This window comes from Nicotiana attenuata, chromosome 10 (assembly GCF_001879085.1).
Source record: "Nicotiana attenuata strain UT chromosome 10, NIATTr2, whole genome shotgun sequence".
NCBI classification, from domain to species: Eukaryota; Viridiplantae; Streptophyta; class Magnoliopsida; order Solanales; family Solanaceae; genus Nicotiana; species Nicotiana attenuata.
In genome coordinates, this window is record NC_031998.1 from 20,164,901 (window position 1) to 20,187,037 (window position 22,137).

The 22,137-nt window shown below is 39.8% G+C and overlaps 4 protein-coding genes across 4 annotated transcripts in view; 3 read left to right on the plus strand and 1 right to left on the minus strand.

The window, feature by feature from the left end:
• LOC109233622 (laccase-22-like) overlaps positions 1 to 4,994 on the plus strand; it is a 10,087-nt gene extending 5,093 nt beyond the window's left edge. The window contains exon 6 of the mRNA XM_019399503.1: positions 4,950 to 4,994. Within this exon, the coding sequence (XP_019255048.1) occupies positions 4,950 to 4,994 (45 nt within the window). The remainder of the gene's footprint in view (positions 1 to 4,949) is intronic.
• LOC109233866 (F-box protein PP2-B15-like) lies at positions 5,896 to 7,020 on the minus strand. The gene is made up of 2 exons (XM_019399720.1): positions 6,629 to 7,020; positions 5,896 to 6,531 (listed from the first exon to the last, which is right to left on the minus strand). Exons 1-2 carry the CDS (start codon positions 6,893 to 6,895, stop codon positions 6,001 to 6,003), a joined length of 798 nt encoding a protein of 265 aa, XP_019255265.1. The 5' UTR covers positions 6,896 to 7,020; the 3' UTR covers positions 5,896 to 6,000.
• On the plus strand, positions 8,657 to 9,496 carry LOC109233623. Its single transcript, XM_019399504.1, has one exon. The coding sequence runs from the start codon at positions 8,657 to 8,659 to the stop codon at positions 9,494 to 9,496; it is 840 nt and encodes a 279-aa protein (XP_019255049.1).
• Positions 10,922 to 11,947, plus strand: LOC109233625. Its single transcript, XM_019399505.1, has one exon. It carries the CDS (start codon positions 10,922 to 10,924, stop codon positions 11,945 to 11,947), a length of 1,026 nt encoding a protein of 341 aa, XP_019255050.1.

The window sequence follows — 22,137 nt, forward strand, 5'->3', positions numbered from 1 at the left end:
GAAGAAGAAGAAGAAGAAGAAGAAGAAGAAGAAGAAGAAGAAGAAGAAGAAGAAGAAGAAGAAGAAGAAGAAGAAGAAGAAGAAGAAGCAGCTCTAAGCTCAAAGAAGAAGAAAAGAGCAGTAAAGAAGAAGCGGAAAGTGTATGTATCTGAAGTTATGCAAATATTGGGTATCAGTTAAACTTTTTTTTTTAAAATGGGTACAAATTCAATGGATGACATAAAATTGGGCTCTATATGATAATTTTACGAATATTTTCATATATACCAACTTTTGTGGCCACCATTGAAGTTATACCCATATTGCACAAAATTTTACAAAGTGTACCCACTCGGATCTTAAGTAGTTCAATATCTTCAATTCACTTCAGAAATCAAATCTGAAATTCTTCTATCTTTCAAATACAACTTCAAAAATTCGAACCTGAAGTAGTTCAATCTCTTCAATATAAATTCAGAAATCAAATCTGAAGTTATTCTATCTTTGAAATGCAACTTCAGAAATTCGAATATTAAGTAGTTCAATCTATGCAACTTTAGATTTCGAATCTTAAGTTTTGAATCTTAAACTAATTCTTCTAATTTCAACAATCTAATACACGATTCAATGCACAAATCTACTCCAAATGAGCTCAAATTTGAAGCACAACTTTCAAATATCATAAAGAACAAATTTCAATCATCAAATTACCAAAACAACAATAAATTTAACAAACCTACTTTGCAACTAAGAAAAAGAAACTATAAGCACAAAGAAGAAGAAGAAAACTGATGGTGGGCTATAATTACGTATTTTAGTCGCTTATCGCACTTTAATTTACTGCACTTTAATTGAGTTTGAGCTTTAATCGCTAGTGTTTTGCACTAACTGCGTGTTTTATGCCTTGTAGGAGTTATTCCGAGCTATGTAGATGTTATGTAATGAATTCGAGCTATTTGGAGCTTTGAGACTGAGTAAAAGCAAAAAGGATTAAGCCGGGATCGCATTGGGGGATCGAGAACCACGTCTGAACTTAAAAAACGAAGCAAAAAGGTTCACTCTGAGAAAAGTCCACAGCCGCGGCGCGTGGCGTGCCGCGGCTGCCTATTTTTTCTGCTGACGCTCTCTGATAAAGTCCACTACTACCCCGCCTAGCGCGTCACCCCATGCAGCGCGCCTGTGCAATTTTTACAGAGTTATTATCTCAGTTCGTGCAGGAAAAGGTGTTTTCGTCTAGGCCCGACCCTACTTGGTACAAATACATGTAAAACGTTATTTTTGGTACTTTAACACACCTTAGACCTAAGGAGACTATTTTGGAAGGGAGAAGACGTTGGGAACATTCTTTGGAGGAGAAAATCATTAAATTCCTAATTCCTTCATCTNGCAAGACAACCTCGGGTAGTACCCAGGTGATGAGCAAAATATGAAGATACATAGGAATAGGTAGATCCGGGATCAAATAAGACAGAGGCATCTCTGTGGCAGACTGAGATAATACCTGTGATAACAGCATCTGAGGCAATGGCGTCCTTCCTGTCTGGAAGAGCATAGAATCGAGCCTGACCACCGCCAGTCCGGCCTCCACCCCTGGGGCGGCCCCTGGCTACCTGACCTCCACCCCTAGCTGACTGGGCGGGTGCTGATGAAACAGGAGCAGAAGATGAGGGTTGATCCCTCTGTTGAGACTGACTACCACGACGCCGAGGACACTGCCTCCTCATATGACCGGACTCACCGCACTCGTAGCAACTACCCGGCGCTGGAGAAGGGGACTGATGGAAACCCCTCGCTGCTGAAGAACCCTGGGCTGAAGAGGCAGGTGTAGAGCTCTGAGCTGGAAGGGCACTAAGTGAAGTCTGGCCCTGCTGAAATCCTTGATGACCACGGCCTGAAGAGGCCCCACTGTACTCTGGACGACCTGACTGAGGAGGCCTGAAGGAACGGCCTCTGCCACGCTGGAACTGACCCCTAGACGGAGCACCACTGAAATTACCTGAACCTCGAGGCCTCTTTGCCTCTCTCTCCTCACGCTCCCGACGGCGAACCGTCTCAATCTCTCGAGCCATGTCAACTACCTCCTCAAACGAGGCACCCATAACCCTCTCTCTGGTCATCAAAATGCGGAGTGAATAGTTGAGGCTATCCACGAACCTCCTAATCCTTTCCCGATCTGTCGGGATCATCCAAGTGGCATGCCGAGCTAGCTGCGTGAATGTCAACTCGTACTGGGTCACAGACATGTCCCCCTGAACCAACCACTCGAACTGACGACGCAGCTCCTCCCTGTGAGACTGCGGTACGTACTTCTCCAGAAAGAGAGTGGAGAACTGCTGCCATGTAAGGGGCGCTGCACCAACCGGCCTACGCCTCTCGAAGTCCTCCCACCAGGTGAATGCAGACCCTGAGAACTGGAAAGTAGTAAAAGCCACACCACTCGACTCTAAGATCCCTGCAGTGCGAAGCATACGCTGACACTTATCGAGATAACCTTGGGCATCCTCGCCCTCAGCACCGCTGAACCTCGGAGGCTGAAGCCTGCCGAATCTCTCAAGACGATGCTGCTCATCGTCCGGCATAGCTGGAACCTCATAGGCTGGAGCTGGTGCAACTGGAGCAACTGGTGCAACTGGTGCAACTGGAGCAACTGGAGGAGCTATGGCTGCTTCCGGTGTCTGAAATCCCTGGGCAACCTGCTCAGGTGTGTGAGCCACAGGGGTCTGATGTCCTCCCCCGGCCTGGGAAGCAGCTGCTGCAGTAGAAGCTGAGACCGCCTGAGCCAGGCCAGTACAAACTGATAGAATCTGTGCCAAGGTCTCCTGGAGACAAGGAATAGCAATAGGCACTGCTGGTGCCTGCACAGGTGCTGCTGGGACATCGACAGCTGGAGTCTGGTCCTGAACTGTGGCAGATGGTGGGTCAGCAGATTCTGTCTCTGCTGCCCTACCTCGACCACGACCACGACCGCGTCCACGGCCTCTAGTGGGTGGTACTGGTGGTCGACCATCGCGTCCGGTAGCACGAGTTCTCGCCATCTGCCAGAGAATAGAATACAGAGATTTAGTTCTCGAATCACAAAGCCGCACGACAAGAATTTCAAGAATATGGAGTTTTCCTAAAGGTTCTGCAGCCTCTCGAGGAGAAGTACAAGCGTCCCCGTACCGTTCTACGAGACTCTACTAAACCGGCTCATGACTCGCGAGGCCTAGTAACCTAGGCTCTGATACCAACTTGTCACGACCCCAATCCCGGTCGTGATGGCGCCCAACACTAATGCTAGGCAAGCCCGACCAATTTAAATACTCTCAACCCAAATACGCAATCCGTTAACAAATAATACGATTAAAATAGCAAATATCAAGGTTCCAATCCGAAACTAAATAAAATAGTATGGAAAATAATAACGAATATCCCAACATTCCCCAAAAGATCTGGGGTCACGAGTCTAGAGCCTCTAGATGTAACAGAGTAATATATCCATAGTAACAAAGAAGTCTAGGATATGGAAAGACAAATGAAATAAAGGGGAGGAGTCGGGTCCTGCGGACGTCAGGCAGCTACCTCAACAACTCCTGAAAATAACTTCACGAAAAATAGCAAACAACTCCCCTAAGTCTCCGGAGCACCTGAATCTGCACACATGGTGCAGGGAGTAAAGTGAGTACTTCCAACTCAGTGAGTAATAAACATATATAATGGCTGAAAGTAAGAAATTCTGAAATATTACAATATAAAGCTATAATCAGCGATTCAGCACATAAAACGATGAAACAACCGCAAACAAAGACAATTAAGACCAACAGATATAAAATGCATGAATGCAATGCAATGCACATGACCGCTGCGGCGCGCAGCCCGATCTATTTGGGTACCCGCGCTCACTGTGGGGGTTCAGACTCCGGAGGGGCTCCTACAGCCCAAGCGCAATATCATCGTAATATTCGCTGCGGCGTGCAGCCCGATCCACACTCAGTCCAGATATATATATGCATGCAAGCCACTCGGGCACAGTCAGATTATTCATTTTGGTCTCAATTATTAGGAATTATAGAGCTAAGTGTTTAAACCTTTATTTATTTATTAAACATTTCGAGTCAGTGTCTAATTCAGGACTGATATAATGAAATATGCTAAACATCATGGAAGCAGTGATAAGGATCCCTGAAGGATGCAAATGATAGGCATAAAGCCCCAAACATATTCATAAAATCCAAGTAGGATGATTACCAAACAATTTCTAGTCAAGAACAAGTACGAACATCAATCGAAACGGACTAGGTCAAAATTCCCAGTCACAATCGACCCCGCACTCGTCATAGAGTACGTGTCTCGCCTCAATATAGCATCACAATGTGATATACCGGGGTTTCAAACCCTCAGGTCATCATCTACATCTATTACTCACCTCAAGCCGGCCACAAGTCTAGCTCGCTATGCCTTTGCCTTTCGAATCAACCTCTTCGCACGCCGAATCTAATTAAAACCACAACAAATACATTACAATAGGCTAAAGAAACATAACCTAATCGAAAAGACTCGAAAAACACCAAAATTCACGAAGTTGGCAAAACCCGAGCCCCGGGCCTACTTCTCAAAAAATTACAAAATTTACATCACTGGATTACTCGTCTCGCCACGAGTCTACACATACCAATTTTACCAAAATCGGAGTTGAAATGCCCTTTCAAAATCTATTTTTACATCACAGCTTTTCAAGCCCTAACTTGACCCGTTTTTGATGAATTTTCCACAATTTACATGTAATTTCTACCATGAACTCGAATAATTAGGCCAAGAGACTTACCTCCAATTGATTCTCAGTCAAAACCCTCGAAAATCCTCGCCCAAAGCTCTCCAAGTCGCTTAAAAAATGGTGGAAACTACCTCTTGTTCGCGGATGAAATATAATATTTTAAACCCTTCTGTCAACAGCGATTTTCGCTTATGCGGTCCCGCTTCCGCTTATGCAGGACCGCTTCTGTGGCCAAAAATCTGCTTATGCGGTCTTCACTTAAAAACCCGGACTTCGCTTATGCGACTCGAACTCCGCTTCTGCGGTTCCCTCAAAACCACTTCTGCGGTACAATGTCCGCTTATGCGGACCCGCTGAAGCGACCAACTTCCGCTTATGTGGAACTACCCTAACCCACACTTGGCCGCTTCTGCGATCGCTCACCCGCTTTTGCGGAACCGCTTCTGCGGTCCATTTCCGCAGAAGCGGAAATACCAGATGACAGCAGCAACAGACCTGCAACACACCTCAAAACCTCTCGTTCAACCACCCGAATTCACCCCGAGGCCCCCGGGACCTCAACCAAAAATGCCAATACATCCTAAAACCTCATTCAAACTTGTTCTCATCCTTAAAACACATCAAACAACGCTAAAACCATCAAATCACATCGAATTCAAGCCTAAGTTTCTTAAAAACTTCCGAATTACGCATTCGATCAGAAACCCGACCAAAACACCTCCGAATAACCTGAAATTTTGCACACATATCCAAAATCACCTAACGGAGCTACTGCAACTGTCGGAATTTCATTCCGACCCTCGGATCAAAATCTCACCTATCCACCGGAATTCGCCAAAATGTCAACTTTGCCAATTCAAGCCTAATTCCACTCCGGACCTCCAAAATCACTTCCGATCGCACTCCTAAGTCACAAATCACCTCCCGAAGCTAACCGAATCACCGGAATTCACATCCGAGCCCTCTAACTAATAAGTCAACGTTCGGTTGACTTTTCCAACCCAAACCTTCCTTAAAGGGACTAAGTGTCTCATTTCCTATCCATACCAATTCAATTCAACTCTAACTCACCCGTTGCTGATAATAAAACATGAAAGAGCAATAAATGGGAGAAACAGGGCTGTAATACATGAGACGACGGGTTGGGTCGTCACACACCAATCTTTGACATGGACGAGATAATTAAATCAATAATTTATAATATGATTGCAGAAAAAAAAAAACCAAAGGAATTGGTGAGTGAGTAGATAAGAATCTTCGAATTTTCCTTAGTGTTTAGGCCTAAATTCAATGCCTTCAATGATTAGTCCACCCTTAACATGGCAACCCTTCACCTCCATCAAACTTACTGTAACTTCCTCCTCATCTCCACCATTGTTGAACTCTCCAATCTCAATTTCCATCCATCCATCTTCCCTTTTATATGGCAGTCTTTGATCCCTCTGTTTCTCTTCAAAATTTGTCATTCCCGTTGAGCCCAGCACACAATGTTGAACTTCTTTCCGATTGCCTATTTCTACACTAATCTCAGCAGCCACTGAATTCAGACCAAATGCCTGATGAGAGATTTTCATGATGAAATAAACTCCATACTTTGCGTTTGGAGATAGTATGTTTGTTTTTAGGCTTGCTTTAATTTCTAGCCTGCATATTACTTTCAGTTCAGCCACTTTTGAAAACCTTGAATCTGGTACGGATTTCCAAGTCCAATGATCTGGTTCTTCCCCATATAAAATGGAAAGTTCTTTTGCTGAGATTATATATGATTTTTTTCCACTTGATTTCTCTAATGCAAAGCTCTGCAATTAGATCATAGAACCAATTTTAAAATCAACTATCAAACTGAAGCTTTAAAAAAATGATGAGGCTATAGCATTTGTATACAACTATACATACCTTGTTACCACCATCAATAAGAATGGAGTTACAGAGACGAACAAAGAGCTCTTTTTTAGAAGAATACTTCAATGGTGTGACGGATTTGTCAATAATATGCTTGTAATCGGAAGGCAAGAATGTTTGCCAGAGAAAATCAGATGCTGCAACTGAACGGAGAGAGGAAGAAACAAGAGAGAAGCTAAATGTATCCTTAGGTGAAGTAAGAGACAGAATTGAAGAAATGATATCTTCCGGCAATTGATTGAATAGCTCTGCCCCAGACATTACCTTTTTTCAATGTACTGCTTACTTTTTTTGTTGGTTTCAGCTGCTCTTTTTTTGTTGAAATACGAGTGTTACTTTGTTGGAAATGTTGGGTTTGGTTGTTGCATATATAGTGGAGTTGTCTTTAACTTTAAGGTCTAAAAATACGCAACTTTGAATTGTTCGAATTAAACGAAGCTTCCTGGTTGAGTTGGTGTCCTAAAGTGATACTACGGACAAGGAACCATTTGTTGGATATTTTGGATAATGTCTTAAATTTGTGGTGGAATGTATGCTATGAATCGATAGGAAAATGTTATTGGCGCAATTGAAATTTGAGACTTTAGTGAAATGCACACTGACTTCTATTTTCTGTATATTTGGGACGGTAAATTTGTGAGTAATTGGGGACTGAAACGGCTTACCCATTAAACGAAGGTACTTAAGTACTCCTTCCGTTCACTTTTACTTGGCACGTTTTGATTTTTCACGCCCCTTAAGAAATAATAAATAAAGTGCATAATTTATCATGATACCCATATTAATTGATGCATATTTTACTGGATTTGAGAAAATAATTTAAAATGAGTAATAAATATTGTGGGTATAACAGGAAAAAAATTATCTTCTCTTGGAATGCGTAAAGTGACAAGTAAAAATGAAAATCTATTTTTAGTATACATACCAAGTAAAAGTGAACGGAGTGAGTAATATCGTTGGTAAATGAATGTTAAGGAGGACAGTAATTATATAGTTGGTCAAAAATTTTAGAACTTTCTTTCGAATTATGGAGACATATTAAAAGTAATTAACCAAAGAAATTTTGGCAAAAAGAGAAGGCGGAAAAGGGAAAATTCCGTGAAAAGTAATTAAACGTGTGAATATTGTTGGTTTATGGTGTCTAAGTTCCCATAATCTTAGTTGTCAGTCAAATTTAATTGCTTCCTTGATATTTCGTTATTTTTATTTGACTCGTCGAAGACCTATACAATAACATTTGAATGGATAAAATTTGAGCACATGTATTTTTAATTTCGAATAGTATCCAAACAATGGGCTGTCAAGATAATGCTTGAAGGATTTGATGGCTTTTGAATGGTTTGAATTTTGACTGATGCTTGTATTGCTGTAATTTTGAAAGAAATTTCCCCTTTCTTTACATTATTACGAGCTTAACTTTTAAACATTGACTTGTGTAAAAAAAATTACAGTATTGGATCATGCTAGAGATAATTACACGGAATTATTAGTAATAAGCAGAATTTAACCTTAAACAATGAGGCATGTGATATTGTACACCGTGTCAAAACATATTGATAACTAAAAATTTCAACACTGTTATGCGGCGCCTTCCTGAGATTCCTTAGAAAGGTGACATAAGGCTAAGCAACTGATGTCAGTGCAGTTACTATTCGCCAACTGAGGTCCCCTCCGTACACTAGGTGTTAGTGCCGTACGAGAAAATCAATGTCAAGAGCAATTGAGAAAACAGAATTAAGAATTTGAGAATGAAAGCTTGATTGTATTAATGAAACTATTACCAAAAGGCTACGCGGTGTCGAGGAGGATATTTGTGCATATTGCGGGGAAAAAAAAAGATAAGCAAAAGAAGTACTGTATGTGGGCTTAGGAGAGTTTTACTGAAAATGTTTATTATCTTATGAAGGAGTTTTTGAATAATTTTCCGGAGTTACGTGAAAAACAAAATTGTTTTTGAAGATAGAGTTGTACTTTTAGACCAAGTTAGAAGGGTTGTTTAATAAAGAGCAAGAATCAATCTTAATGGAAAAACCACCCAAATCACCCAACATACTATCGGAACCACCGGACGACACTGTCATGGAAGAAGAAGCTAACCAACAACACTCCTACAAGGAAATGCTGCTGGACAAACAAAGCACTACACAAGCGGATTATTTCACTACAGAAACTCAATCCACTTTAACACAAGAAAAAGGCAAGGAAGCAATAGGACCTATAGTACTCTCACAAGAGGACAAAAACAGGCTCTATGAACCAGGGTGCTACTCAGTTATCATAAAGCTATTCGGCAAGAAAATGCCACACTACCTTCTCCGATCTAAACTAGTTGACCTATGGAACCCATCCGAACAGTTAATCTTGATTGACCTAGGATGGGATTTTTTCATAGTCAAATTTAGTAAAGAGGAGAATCTAGTGAAAGCTATACAAAAAGGGCCTTGGTTCATATCAGGGAATTTCCTCTCAGTAAGAAGATGGGAACCCAAATTCGTCCCACAGGAAGCAACCTTATCTTTCACTGCAATCTGGGTAAGACTACCACAACTACCAACAGAGTTCTATGATAAGGAAGTCCTCGAAAAGGTGGGCAGGAAATTAGGAAAGCTTCTAAAAATTGATACATGCACCTCAGCCACTCTCAGAGGAAGATATGCAAGGATATGCATTCAGGTACCCTTGGAAACACCAGTTGCTACCTCAGTCACAATAGGGGATCATAAACAGTTGGTGCTCTATGAAGGAGAAAACGTTCTATGCACTGGCTGTGGGAGGATAGAGCACATCTTGAAAGGATGCCTACACAGACAAAGACAACAACAATCACAAAATTCAGACAGCCCAGAAATGCTCAAATACTAAGCAAAATGGTATTTTAGACCATACACTAAACAAGGAGGAAGAAGAAGAATGGAAGGTGGTTTCCTTTCCCAGAAGGCGAAAGAAAGAACTCAATACAAAGCAAAAGGAAGCACAGGACATTTTTACAAAGGATAATCCATCATCAAAATCGGAGGGCATCAAAGTGAAGATGTTCGATGCTACATCAGGTAAGTTTCTCGAAACCCAAACTTTCCGTTACACCAATAAATCTAACATACTACAGGAAACGGACCGGATCAAACCCACTTCCACAAAGGGATCACAGCCCAGATAACAAAATAAAACTGGGCAGCCCACAAGAGAACGGCCCAACATAAGTGTTAAACGGAAGGCGGACCCAGGGAACGCCCACATGCACACAAATTGTCAATCTGGGCCCAGGTCTCAAACGACAACAAAGACGGACCCCATAACCACTACCCCAAACCAAATGGACACTACCCCACAACCAAAGTCAACACAGCCCAAATACCAAGAGAAAAGCCAAAAATGCCAGTCTGGGCCACCACACACATCGGGGGAAATGGAACCCATGGTAGACCACAATGATAACCACTACAACACTACTTCTCCCCTACCAACACCAACTAGAGAAAAACCCTCCATGAAAGACCAAGAGCCAACGCAGTATAATCAAGAAATCTCCAGTGATTTGACAGAACCAATCAACTCAACCGGATATCAATTAACCACATCCCTAGTGCATCAGACACAANCCACCACCACCGGACCATCTACCAGCCTCTTGGCTGGAACTGGCACTCCATGGATAAGCCCTCAGCTACGATTTTCAACTGGGCGAGCAACAGATCTCCCTAATCATCCAGAACCCAGCCCATCTGGCAAGGGTAACAACAGAAGCACTAAACAATGGCTTGGGGATGCTTGGAGCTCAAATGTGGCAGTCAGTCATGGAGCAGACCCATCCAGCCAACTTGAACACCAGCAGAGATTTGCCTATTCGAGATCGGATTCATCAGATCTTCAACAGTATCCCTTTTCTTCCAGAACTCACAGTAGAGGATCCATATGCAACATCTCAGTTCAAAATATTCCAGCCGGAATCAACCCAGAAAACTTTACCTTCACAGCAGGAGAAGCATCCACAACCACAATAACAACCACCTCCATCGCCGCTGGGGAACATCGCCAAAGGAATCTCAATAGCACTGGAGATACTGAGGAACAACGACACATCAATGGACCAAGGAGCAATACCAATCGACAATATAGTCAGAGTGGACTCACTGTGTCTAGAAACAGCAAGGGCGGTGGAGTTCAGCGTGGACCACAGCGAAACACTGATCCTACTGTGCCCAAAGAATCTAGCTCGCTGCGGAATGGACCTATCATCTCACATTAGCCAAGGTACCCTTCAAACCCCTTCTAACCTTAACCCTAGTGATGAGATCCCAACAGTCTCAGCACACGGGGGAGAGATGTGATGCAACCCCAGGGCAGGGAGAAACATCATCGAGCACCAGCCCTCCAACACTGAACCCTCTAATGAATTTCATCATATGGAATGTTAGAGGGGCAAACAGTGCGGAGTTTAAGAGGCACTGCTCTGAAATGGTCAAGCTCCACAAGCCTATGATGTTGGTTCTCCTGGAGACCAAAATGGCAGACCACAAAAAGCTTACTGAGGAGCTTCAATTTGATATGCACATCCAGTTCCCTGCCATTGGCCATTCTAGAGGCATAGTGATCATGTGGAGGGAAAATTCCCTCCAAATTGATGAGGTAGCTGTCAACTCTCAGGGTATCCATGCCATGGTAAAGGTATTACCCTCAAACCCACCCTACTTCTTTTCTGCTATTTATGCCAGTAACCACCTTGAAGATAGAAGAGGCCTCTGGGATAGTCTTGTTAACATCTCAAAAGCTCATAAAGTGAGTTGGTTTGTGGGTGGGGACTTCAATGAAGTCCTTAAAGCAGAAGAAAAATTTGGGGGCAACCCCATAAATACCCACAGAAGCAACTCCTTCTGGAATTGCATTAATAACTGTCACCTGATAGACCTATGGTTTAAAGGTAGCAAGTACACTTGGTCCAACAAAAGGTATAAAAACAGAACCTATCTAATATTGGAAAGAATTGACAGATGTTTGGCTAATAACCACTGGTTAAAAGAATACCCTGAAGCAAACATCACCCACCTCCCTAGGACCCAGTCTGATCACTGCCCTATGCTTGTCAATCTAAGCAGTGCCAAGCCTAGTCCCACCAATAAACCTTTCAGGTTTGAATCAATATGGTGCAGCCACCCCATGTTCCAAAACCTAGTTAAGGACTCTTTCAAGCCTGACTCTACTCTAATCCCTTCTACCTCTCTGTTTAAGGTTAATGCTCTCAATTGGAATAGGCATACCTTTGGAAACATCTTCCATAAGAAAAAGAGGCTACTAGCAAGGATAACAGGAATCTAAAAATCTTTCCACTATCCCACAAGTACCACTCTACAAACCCTCGAGAACAATCTCATTGAGGAGCTTAACTCAATCTTAAAAAATGAAGAAGATTTTTGGAAGATGAAGTCTGAATCCAGCGGCTCTCTGATGGAGATGCCAACACCAAATTCTTCCATACCTCCACCTTAAATAGAAGAAGGAGGAACAAAATCCTTTCCCTCCAAAATGACACTGGTCAGTGGATGTTTGAGGAAGGGGAGATCAAACAGGCAATTTCAAAGTTCTTCACAGAACTCTACACCTCCCCCCTCTCATACTCTCAAAATGACCTATCCCCACTGAAATCCAAGGGCTACGTCTTTCTCAGATTCAGCAAACAACAATTGGAATGCCTCTAAGGAATAGTGAAATCAAGAATGCCATCTTCTCCTTCAAGCCTTTCAAATCCCCTGGGCCAGATGGCCTTCACCCCTTCTTTTAACAAAATTCTAGGGACATAGTGGGCAAGGATGTCACCCTCTACTGCAAAAAATACTTCTCCACGTCAACTATGGATCCAGTCATGAATGAAACCCTTCTATGCCTCATCCCAAAATGCCCTCAAGCCACAATGATCAAGAACTTCAGACCCATAGGCTTATGCAACACTGTCTACAAGACAGTAACAAATATCATTGTCAATAGGATCAAGCCTTTTCTCCCCCACATCATTGGGCCTAGTCAGGCAAGCTTCCTATCCAACAGGAAAGCTTCTAATAATGCCATCATAGTCCAAGAATACATCTCCCACTTTGGTAAAATAAAGGGAAAAGCCAGTAACATGATCCTAAAGATTAACCTGGAGAAGGCTTTTGACAGACTTGAGTGGTCTTTCATTAAGCAAACCCTCCATGGCTTCAAATTCTCAAACACAATCATCAATCTCATCATGTCATGTGTCAGCTCATCCACTATCTCAGTAATTGTCAATGGAGAGCAAACCACCCCCTTCATGCCCACTAAGGGCATTAGGCAGGGTGACCCACTCTCCCCATATCTGTTTATCATGTGCATGGAAAGGCTTTCAAGAGCCATTGACAGCAATGTCACTCAAGGGGAATGGCACCCAATCAGCATTAGCATAAATGGCCCAAAAATATCACATCTCTTCTTTGCTGTTGACTTAACTCTCTTTGCAAAAGCAAATCTTCCAAGTTGCAACACAATCATGAATACCTAAATTCTCTCAATCTAGCATCAGGGCAAAAAATCAATCTCAATAAATCCAAAGTTTGTTTTAGTAATAACTGCCAACCTCACCAAATGGAACTCATTTCAAACTCTCTCTCCATAAAAGCATCAACAAACTTTGGAAAGTACCCGGGATTCCCAATTTTCCATAAAAGACCCACTCATAGTGATCTCCAATTCATTATTGACAATCTTCACTCAAAAATGGCAGGGTGGAAAACAAGCATGCTTAATATGACTGGAAGGACCACTCTGGCAAAAGCATCCCTAAACTCAATTCCGAACCATGTCATGCAGTACATCAAACTGCCAGCAAAAACAAGCAAAGAAATTGATAAAGTTTAGAGGAACTTCATTTGGGGCACCACTACTACTAAATAGAAAATGCATCTGATATCTTGGGACACAGTTACAAAGCCCAAGGATAAGGGGGTCTGGGAATTCAGAAAGCTGAATTAAAGAATAAAGCCCAGCACTCATGCCTTGCTTGGAGACTATACCAAAACCCAACATCCCTTTGGGCAAAAACTCTTATTGCAAAACACTGCAATTGGAGGAACCCTCCCAAAAAGGCAAAGTCCCACACATGGCAATGCATACTGAAAGGATGGGAAACATGCATGCAAGCAAAAAGGTGGGTAGTTCACTCAGGAAACAGAGTGAATTTTTTTAACGACCCTTGGATAAATAACCTCCCTGCCATAAGGTCACTAATTCAAGGTCCTTTGACAAGAGAAGATATGTCCAAAACAGTTGCTAATGTCCATCACCATGGAGTGTGGGACCTCTCTACTCTCTCCATTACCAATCCCCCAAAATATCCAAAATTCCATCCACAATACTTTCATCCCACCAAATCCACTCAATGAGGATAAAATGATATGGGGAGCAACACCAAATGGTCTATACTCCACAAAATCAGCCTATTCAATTCTAGATCAAGGTCAGGAAACAATGACTCACAATTTCACTTGGATATGGAAGCTAAAAGTGCCAAAAAACATACAATCCTTTTTCTGGTTACTTTTCCATGAAAGGCTCCCCACTGGAGTCTACCTCCATCATGTGGGGGTACAACCAAATCCTAGTTGCCACCAATGCAGCCAGGCAAATGAAACCTCAGCACATATCTTCTTTGAATGTCCCATTGCACAAACCTTCTGGCAAGACATCATATCCAAAAGCAATAAGGAAATCATTACTCCTATCCATGCTTTCAACACCACAGATTGGCCAACCACTTGGGCAACCCTAAAGAAAAAAGCATACAACAACATCATTACTTGGGAAGAGCTCCTACCTTTTTGTTTCTGGCAAATTTGGCTAACAAGGAATAATAATCTCTTCAATAACAAAAAAGATAGGATAGACTCAAAAGGTGCAATAGCAAATGCTACTGAATATGCCACAATGATGCTGGATAAAGAGCCAAAAAACATGGGAAAAATCTGGGTAAAATGGGAGCCACCAAAAAACAACGTCTTCAAAATAAATACTGATGGAGCTGCAACAGGGAATCGGGGTAAGGGAGGTCTGGGGGGAGTATTCAGAAATGCAAGTGAAAACTGGATATTGGGCTTCATGGGATCAATCCAATACACCACCAACACCCAAACATAACTACTAGCTCTTCTTAAAGGACTATAAATTGCAGAAGAAAGACAGTTCACACCTTTGAAAATAAACACTGACTCAACGGAGGTAATTAGAATGCTAACTAATGAAAACCTCTATTTTGACTCTATCATTCATGAATGCAGGTCAATCATCCAAAGGCTAGGCAACGTGGTGGTGAAGCACAGCTACAGGGAGACCAATAAAGTTGCTGACATGCTGGCAAAGGAAGGAACAAGGGAAATTTTTTTTGAAGATATTTTTGTAACATTAGTTCCTCCGGTGTTTGTCAAACATGTGTTTTGGGCAGACATCGCAGGAACTTTGTTTGAAAGGAAAACAATGGTTTGTAATAGTGATAGTAACAGTATGCTAGAGGGCGGTATCACATACCCACCCACAAACAATATTTTTGTACGCCCTAACGGGTAGTTTGGTGTTAATTAAATATGCATCCGTTTTAACCAAAAAAAAAAGAATAAAATAATACGAAAGGAACATTCTCTTATATCATCAACGTATGCGTTTTTGGTCAATATTATCCCTTATCTTTGAGGTTAGGTCTATTTTGGTCCCTCAAATATAACTCTGAGCATATTTAGTCCCTTAAGTATGTTGAAGTGGAGCACCTTTAGTCTCACCGACACAATGTGTTCAAAAACTAACGGTGTTACCCAACTCTGATTCATGAAGAAAATCTTCTGCTCTGAAGCAAAACGTTTCCTCTACTTTTATTGGATAACGCAAATTATCACTTTAATTCCTTATTTTTAGATAATGTCTTCTAAAATTTTGACCTTGAAAATATTTCATTTTATGCCAGTTTTCAATGAGAAAATAATACTGTATAGCTGCTGCAAAATTGATAGCCGAAAAAATACATACAATTTGTATATTTTTTTAGTATATATATATATTTTGCATGTTAAAATTTTATATACTTTTTCGGCTATCATATGTAAAAAGTTTCTGGCACATGCTAAAAGTGACAATATAAACTGGCTATATCCGTGCAATAACTTTTGCAACATATCAATGTTAAAGGACATTCCACAACCTCTATTTTGTCTCGTGTTTTTTTCCCTCCTTTTCCTGCTATTCGAGCCTTTGACCAGAGTGCTGACTGCCTGCTGGAACATGAACCATGTTTTGTTTCGCTTTTTCCAAACCTTATCCGCCTTAGTAGGTAAATTCACGTGCCCTGTACGTCTATTGATTCAAACTTCAAAGTACTCACCATTTTCTTTTGACTGTCAATTGTAAAATTGATTACTACTACTAATAAGAGCCAATTCAGTTCCATAAGAAATTCCTTTTCTCTTCTTATAGCTAGGCTGGTGCTTAATTATCAGTCAATTACTTCAACAAACCATCTAAAGAAAAATCTGAAACCATGCACTATATATAAACATGCAGGGGAAAGAGGGAATTCAGACATCAGAAATCACCATTTTAATTAACATCAGGAGAGCAAATGGCAGGCCTAGTACAAAATATCACATCAAGTAGTGAGACGATAGCCATTGCAGTGATTGTAGCATTTCCTTTAATGTCCATACTAAATGCATATGCAGGTGGAATCAAGCCAGTGTGGTCGCTTGTGTTTGCCTTTTGCAGCTCTAAATATAGCAAGGCAAGAAAACAAGAAGGCAAATGTGAGGAGTACTCAGTACTCTGTGTGATTTGTCTTAGTGACATATCTTTGGGTGAGTCAAGGCGATTTCTTCCCATGTGTGGACATGGATTTCATACTCAATGCATTGAGCCTTGGCTAAAGATGAATTCCATTTGTCCTCTTTGCAGAAATCCTGTGCCTAGTACCATTTCTGTGTGCTGTACCAGCAATCGCTTCGTTTCGTCTTTGATATCTGCTCTGGATAACTTCTGGACTTGGTTTCTAGATCCGCTTAGCTCTGGGGTCATAGCTTCTCTTTCCAATGAGGAATGCGATTTTCTTTGAGACAAAGTTCTGAACCAAGAAGAGGATCAACCCAAATTAACCAAATAGAAATACGACAGCAGATACTAGAGAATTAATTACTTGCTTTCCCAGTAGTTCTAATTTTCTTTATCAGGAAGAGCTGTGTATATACAACTTTTCCTCTGAATTTGCGATTTGCTGCTATACAAATAGACATTCTACTTTCTTATGAAGGCTCATTATGTACAGAGGGCAGCCGGGTGCACTAAGCTCCCGCTATGCGCGGGTCCGGAAAATAGCCGGGCCACAAGGATTATTGTATGCAGTTTTACCCTGTATTTATGCAAGAGCTTGTTTTCACGTCTTGAAACTATAACCTCCTAGTCACATGGCAGCAACTTTCACCAGTTATGCCAAGGTTCGCCAAAGATAACGTTCAGAAAATTTAATTAACCAAAAGATATGGAGTTTACCGACAACACAAACAATATTTACACTATCAACAGGCTAATATCTTAGCTGGGCGTATGTTTTTCGCTCGAGCACTGGATTACATTAATATCATTCATGTTCATTACTCCCCTTCAGATTGAAAAATGGTGTTGCACATCTTTGTATCTAATTACCCCTAGTTAAGATAAGTTGCACAGTAACTAGTATCACTATATACTTAAGTCATAAATGGTGCAACTAATCTTATACCAGCTTATGCACATTAATGTGTAAACAAGTCACGTTGTGAGAATTCTTCAGTTTGGCTAATAAAAAAATTGTAGTATTTCAATTATGCTTATGAGAATCTCAATTCTTGAACGTTGTATAAAATAATACTCCTATGAATTTGTGGAATGAAAACATACATTTCGGAATATTCCAAATTTGGAAGAGTATTATATAAAGAGTTTAACTAATATAAACCATTAATGTTATAAAAAATAATAATTATATTATCAATTCATCCAAACAATATTTGCAGGTAACCCGTTACCCCCACAAAAAGTGAGGTTTTTAATTTTAAAAATAATATAAATAGCATGTTATAATAGGTAAAGATGACACGAACTGTGAAACTCTTAACACAGTCGATGTATAAGTGAAACTCTTATATAAATAGAAGTAAATGGAGAATTTCTTATTAATATTCTAGAGTACATCACTCAAATGGTCACTAAAATTACTTACTTAAAAATATGTCTTTTTTGTTTGTAACAGAAAAGTCACTTAACTATTCAAATTCTATAGCGCTCAGAACATCACTCTATTAGACTTCTCAAACTTTTGGTGATCAAATACCTATTTTACACTCTAAATTATTAACTTTTATATTTTCTTAATATTTTTTCGGTATTATGACTTTTTCTCTTTTTACTCTATATTATGGACTTACATATAGAATAAATGAATCATATTCATAAAGTAAAAATAGAAATATCGTTTTCAGGCATATATAATATTGAAACAAATAACTAAGCAATTTTTCAAGCATATATAATGTATATTATAAATATGCGTCTATTTTAAATAATTATTTTTTGTATTACATACATGAAATATATAATTTAAAAGCTTTTCTTCTTTTTCATTCTGAATTATGTAAATCCATTTTGGAGTTTTTGTTTTTATTATCAAAGTTATTGCTATGAACAAATTATTCTAATTAATTTCTTATGCTCAATTATTTTATTCATTAATTTCATGTGCTTAAACTTTTATTTTATCACATAACATAATTTTTTATATAACATTTATGTGATTTAAAAAAATTACTCATCGAAATAAGGTTCACACGCAACATGCCTACATTAAGATTAGTTAGATAACATAGTTTAAATAGAGGGATGAAGAGATTGTGTTATTTTCAAGTAAAAATTGTATAGGGCGCCCTATTTGGGCGCCCCTTTTTAACCTTTAGCCACTTTGTCTTTCTGTTTGCACTCGTACCCGTTTTTTTGTTAAAAGCCATTTGAAAAGACCATTTTGCCCTTCCTTATTAAAAGACTACTTTCTCTCCAAGTATACGCTAGTCCTCTACTTTCTCTGTCTCTCTCTCTCTCTCCCGTTATTCGCGTTTTCTGAAGTTCTTCTCTGAAATCAAACGGTTTCCGTCGTTGTTTTTTATTTTTCAACTGCTAGTCGTCGTTGTTCCCACATCACGATTTAATCACAGGTACATTGCATTAACTTTCTGGATTTTATTTTACGATTTAATTTCTGATTTTGGTTTTAATAGTCATGTATTTATGATAAAATATTTTCTTAGGGTTTAGTTTCATAAGTGCATTAGTTTTACTTTTACGATTGTATTTTTGAACGAGTGTTTATGTCGTTAATGAAAATTATATAAATTCTTCTGTGATTAGACGTTCAAATTTTTAAAAATTTTGAGAGTTAAACAGATGATACTATAGTTCAATGATATCTTAGATATGAGCTGAAGTTTTTTTCATGTTTTGGCATTATTTTTGGATTTCAATTTGTGCTTTGTTTTTTGTAAAAACTACAGCATATTTTTTTGCTGAATGTTTTGTGCTTGTAACTGGTGAAGTTCAGCTTTAGGGGCTGAAGTTTTTGTGTTTGTAACTGGTGAAGTCCAGCTTTAGGAGCTGAAGTTTTTGTGTTTGTAACTGGTGAAGTCCAGCTTTAGGAGGTGAAGTTTTTGTGTTTGTTACTGGTGAAGTCCAGCTCTAGAGCTGAAGTTTTTTTTTGTTGCTGTCGAACTTCAGCTCTAGAGCTGAAGTTTTTGTTTTATACCTGTCGAACTTCAGCTCTAGAGCTGAAGTTTTTGTTTTATACCTGTCGAACTTCAGCTCTATGGCTGAAATTTTTGTCTTTGTAAATGTCGAACTTCAGCCTTCTTAGGTATTGAAGTTTTAACTGATCTTTTTGATAATGTCCTGATGTTATTTTTGTATCTTTTACTTTTTTTTAACAGATGGCTCCTAAAGCACCTAAAGATCCTAATGCAGCTAAACAAGGCAAAGCACCTAAAGCACCTAGACTACCTGTAATACCCCAAGGTCCTTATGTCCCTGCTCCTCCACCTACAAAACTAGGACAAAGATATTTTGAGTTTGGAGATTGGTTTAACTCTAAGGGTTACTGGAAGGGGAACCATGATTTGAAGAAATTAATTGCAACTTTCTTGACTCCTACTCAACAGGATAAGCTTAATAATGGTACATTTAGATACATTATGGCTATGGAGAATTTCCAATGCAGCATGAAGTTGGTGCATTGTCTGTGTCTTTCTCGAATATTCACGAATGATCGAGACTCCATTAGTTTCAAGATTTTTGGGCATGATGTTTCCTTCACCCTTGAAGACTTTCACATTATGTGTGGTTTGCGGATCACAACACACAATGTTGAAAGACCAATTAATCGAGAGAGCAATCTTCTGAAGCGGTATTTTGGTAAGTCCAAGGGTGTGACTTTAAAGAATATTCGAAGTTTTATGACTCGCAATGAAATTCCAAAGAATGCTGTGAATCATGTACACGTATGCGAGAGTGATGATGATGCAGTTAAGCTTATGGAAATTGTTGTTGTAGAGTCTATTCTGTTTGGGAAAAATACTTGAGTTGTGTGGCGGAGGAGTATGCATCTATTGTTGAAGATGATAAGGTTTGCGCTGAATATCCTTGGGGTAATGTGGCTTATGAGAAGCTCATTTATTCCCTGAAACATGTATTGGACAAGCAGAACAAATTCCATACAACTGAGTATAAACTTGGTGGATTTCCATATCCGTTATGTGTTTGGTTCTATGAGCGCTTCCCAGATGTTCGGGAGAAGTATATAAGAGAGGATGAGTACCTTGATACCCCTCAGGTCCCCAGGATGTTACGTTATGTATGCGCGGGAGAGCCTAAATTTCCCGAACTTTATTATATGTTCAGTAAACATGAAGTAAGTTACTTTTTTTTTTGTCTTTGTGTTAATATGTTAATGTATTAGTTTTTTTCTCCTCATAATATACTTTTTTATATTAAACAGAGATATCGCGACTTTAGGGTATTGGATATAATTCCTACAGAAGAGGAATTGAATTCAATGCCTTTAATTGGGCAATTACCATGCAACCGAATTCGTTCAAAGGTAGTTAATGTAGTTCCTTCAACTGGTGAATCACCACGTACTCTGAGTCGATCAAAAGAAGCGAATCGTACTCCTGTCATTGGTAAATCACCACCTACTCTGAGTCGATCAAAACAAGCGAATCGAACTCATGTCATTGGTGAATCACCACGTAGTCGGAATCGATCAAAAGAACCGAATAGAACTGCTTTTATTGGCGAAGCATCTCGTACCCAGAGTCGTTCTACCTCTTCTATATCTGACTTTGATGACAATGAATTACTTGAGACGATATGCTCTGTAAGTTTTGATCTGAAGTTTTTTGTGTTTGTTTTTGTAAAAGTACAACATGTTTTTTGAGCTGAAGTTTTTTTCTATATCTGAATTTTTTTTGTGCATCTATTGTAGAGGTTAACGACTGAGGTTCAAAGCCATGCAGAAAAAGAGAGAAGCAGGATCGTGAACGAAATTTTCGATAAGTTTAAAAAGGAGGAGCGAACTGCTATTGTGGATGCGGTTTTTGTAAAAGTGAAGGTAAGCTAATTTATAGAGAAGTCTTTTTTATTTGTGCTGATGTTATTCAGATTAATCATTGTTAGTAATTTTTCTTCTAGGAATATTTCGATGAGAAGTTTGAATAGTTGTTTACTATTGTCAACAAATCAAATCGAATGGACGATGGCAATTTTGATTTGAGTAATCATCGAGAATATGACAGGATGAACGACTGTTACGAACATCCATCGGCTTTTGAAGGCGATCAACATGTTCACGAACAAGTTGAAGAGGAACGTTCCAGTGCTGATAGATTGAGCAGAGATATAAATGATGAAGCACAGTTATCAACTGAGAATATTGGAAGCAAGCAAGGTGCAGATAATCAAGTTGTTGAGACTGAAGAACATACTGCTCATGATGCATTGCGTAAAGCCGCAGATGATAATGCTACACATAATGAAGCGGCTGTTGAAGGCGATGAACATGTTGAACAACAAGGTGGAGATGAACAATCCAGTGTTTGTAGACAGAGTAAAGATGGAAATGATGAAGAGTTAACAACTGAGAAAGGTGCAGATGATCAAGTTGTTGCCACTGAAAAACATGCACCGAGTTGTGGTTTGGAAAATTTGTTTGGTGATGGAGATGAAGCACCCGTATGCACTATTAGGAAAGACGATCGGTATCGAGGATTACTAGCTATTTGCAAAGAACTTCTAGGTGGTGATACACAGGAAATTATTACTACAGGTACAAAGTGTGAAGTTTATAATATTTCAATGATACCTTAGATAGGAGCTGAAGTTTTGTTTCATGTGTTTGTGTTTTTTGTAAAAACTACAATATTTTTTTTGGTGAATGTTTTGGT

Excerpts from the sequence above, each read along its gene's own strand:
- LOC109233866 (XM_019399720.1), bottom strand. The coding sequence starts at position 6,895 with ATGTCTGGGGCAGAGCTATTCAATCAATTGCCGGAAGATATCATTTCT. Across the intron at positions 6,532-6,628 it reads TTATTGATGGTGGTAACAAG|AGCTTTGCATTAGAGAAATC; the intron begins GTATGTATAGTT and ends ATCTAATTGCAG.
- LOC109233623 (XM_019399504.1), top strand. The coding sequence starts at position 8,657 with ATGGAAAAACCACCCAAATCACCCAACATACTATCGGAACCACCGGAC.
- LOC109233625 (XM_019399505.1), top strand. The coding sequence starts at position 10,922 with ATGAGATCCCAACAGTCTCAGCACACGGGGGAGAGATGTGATGCAACC.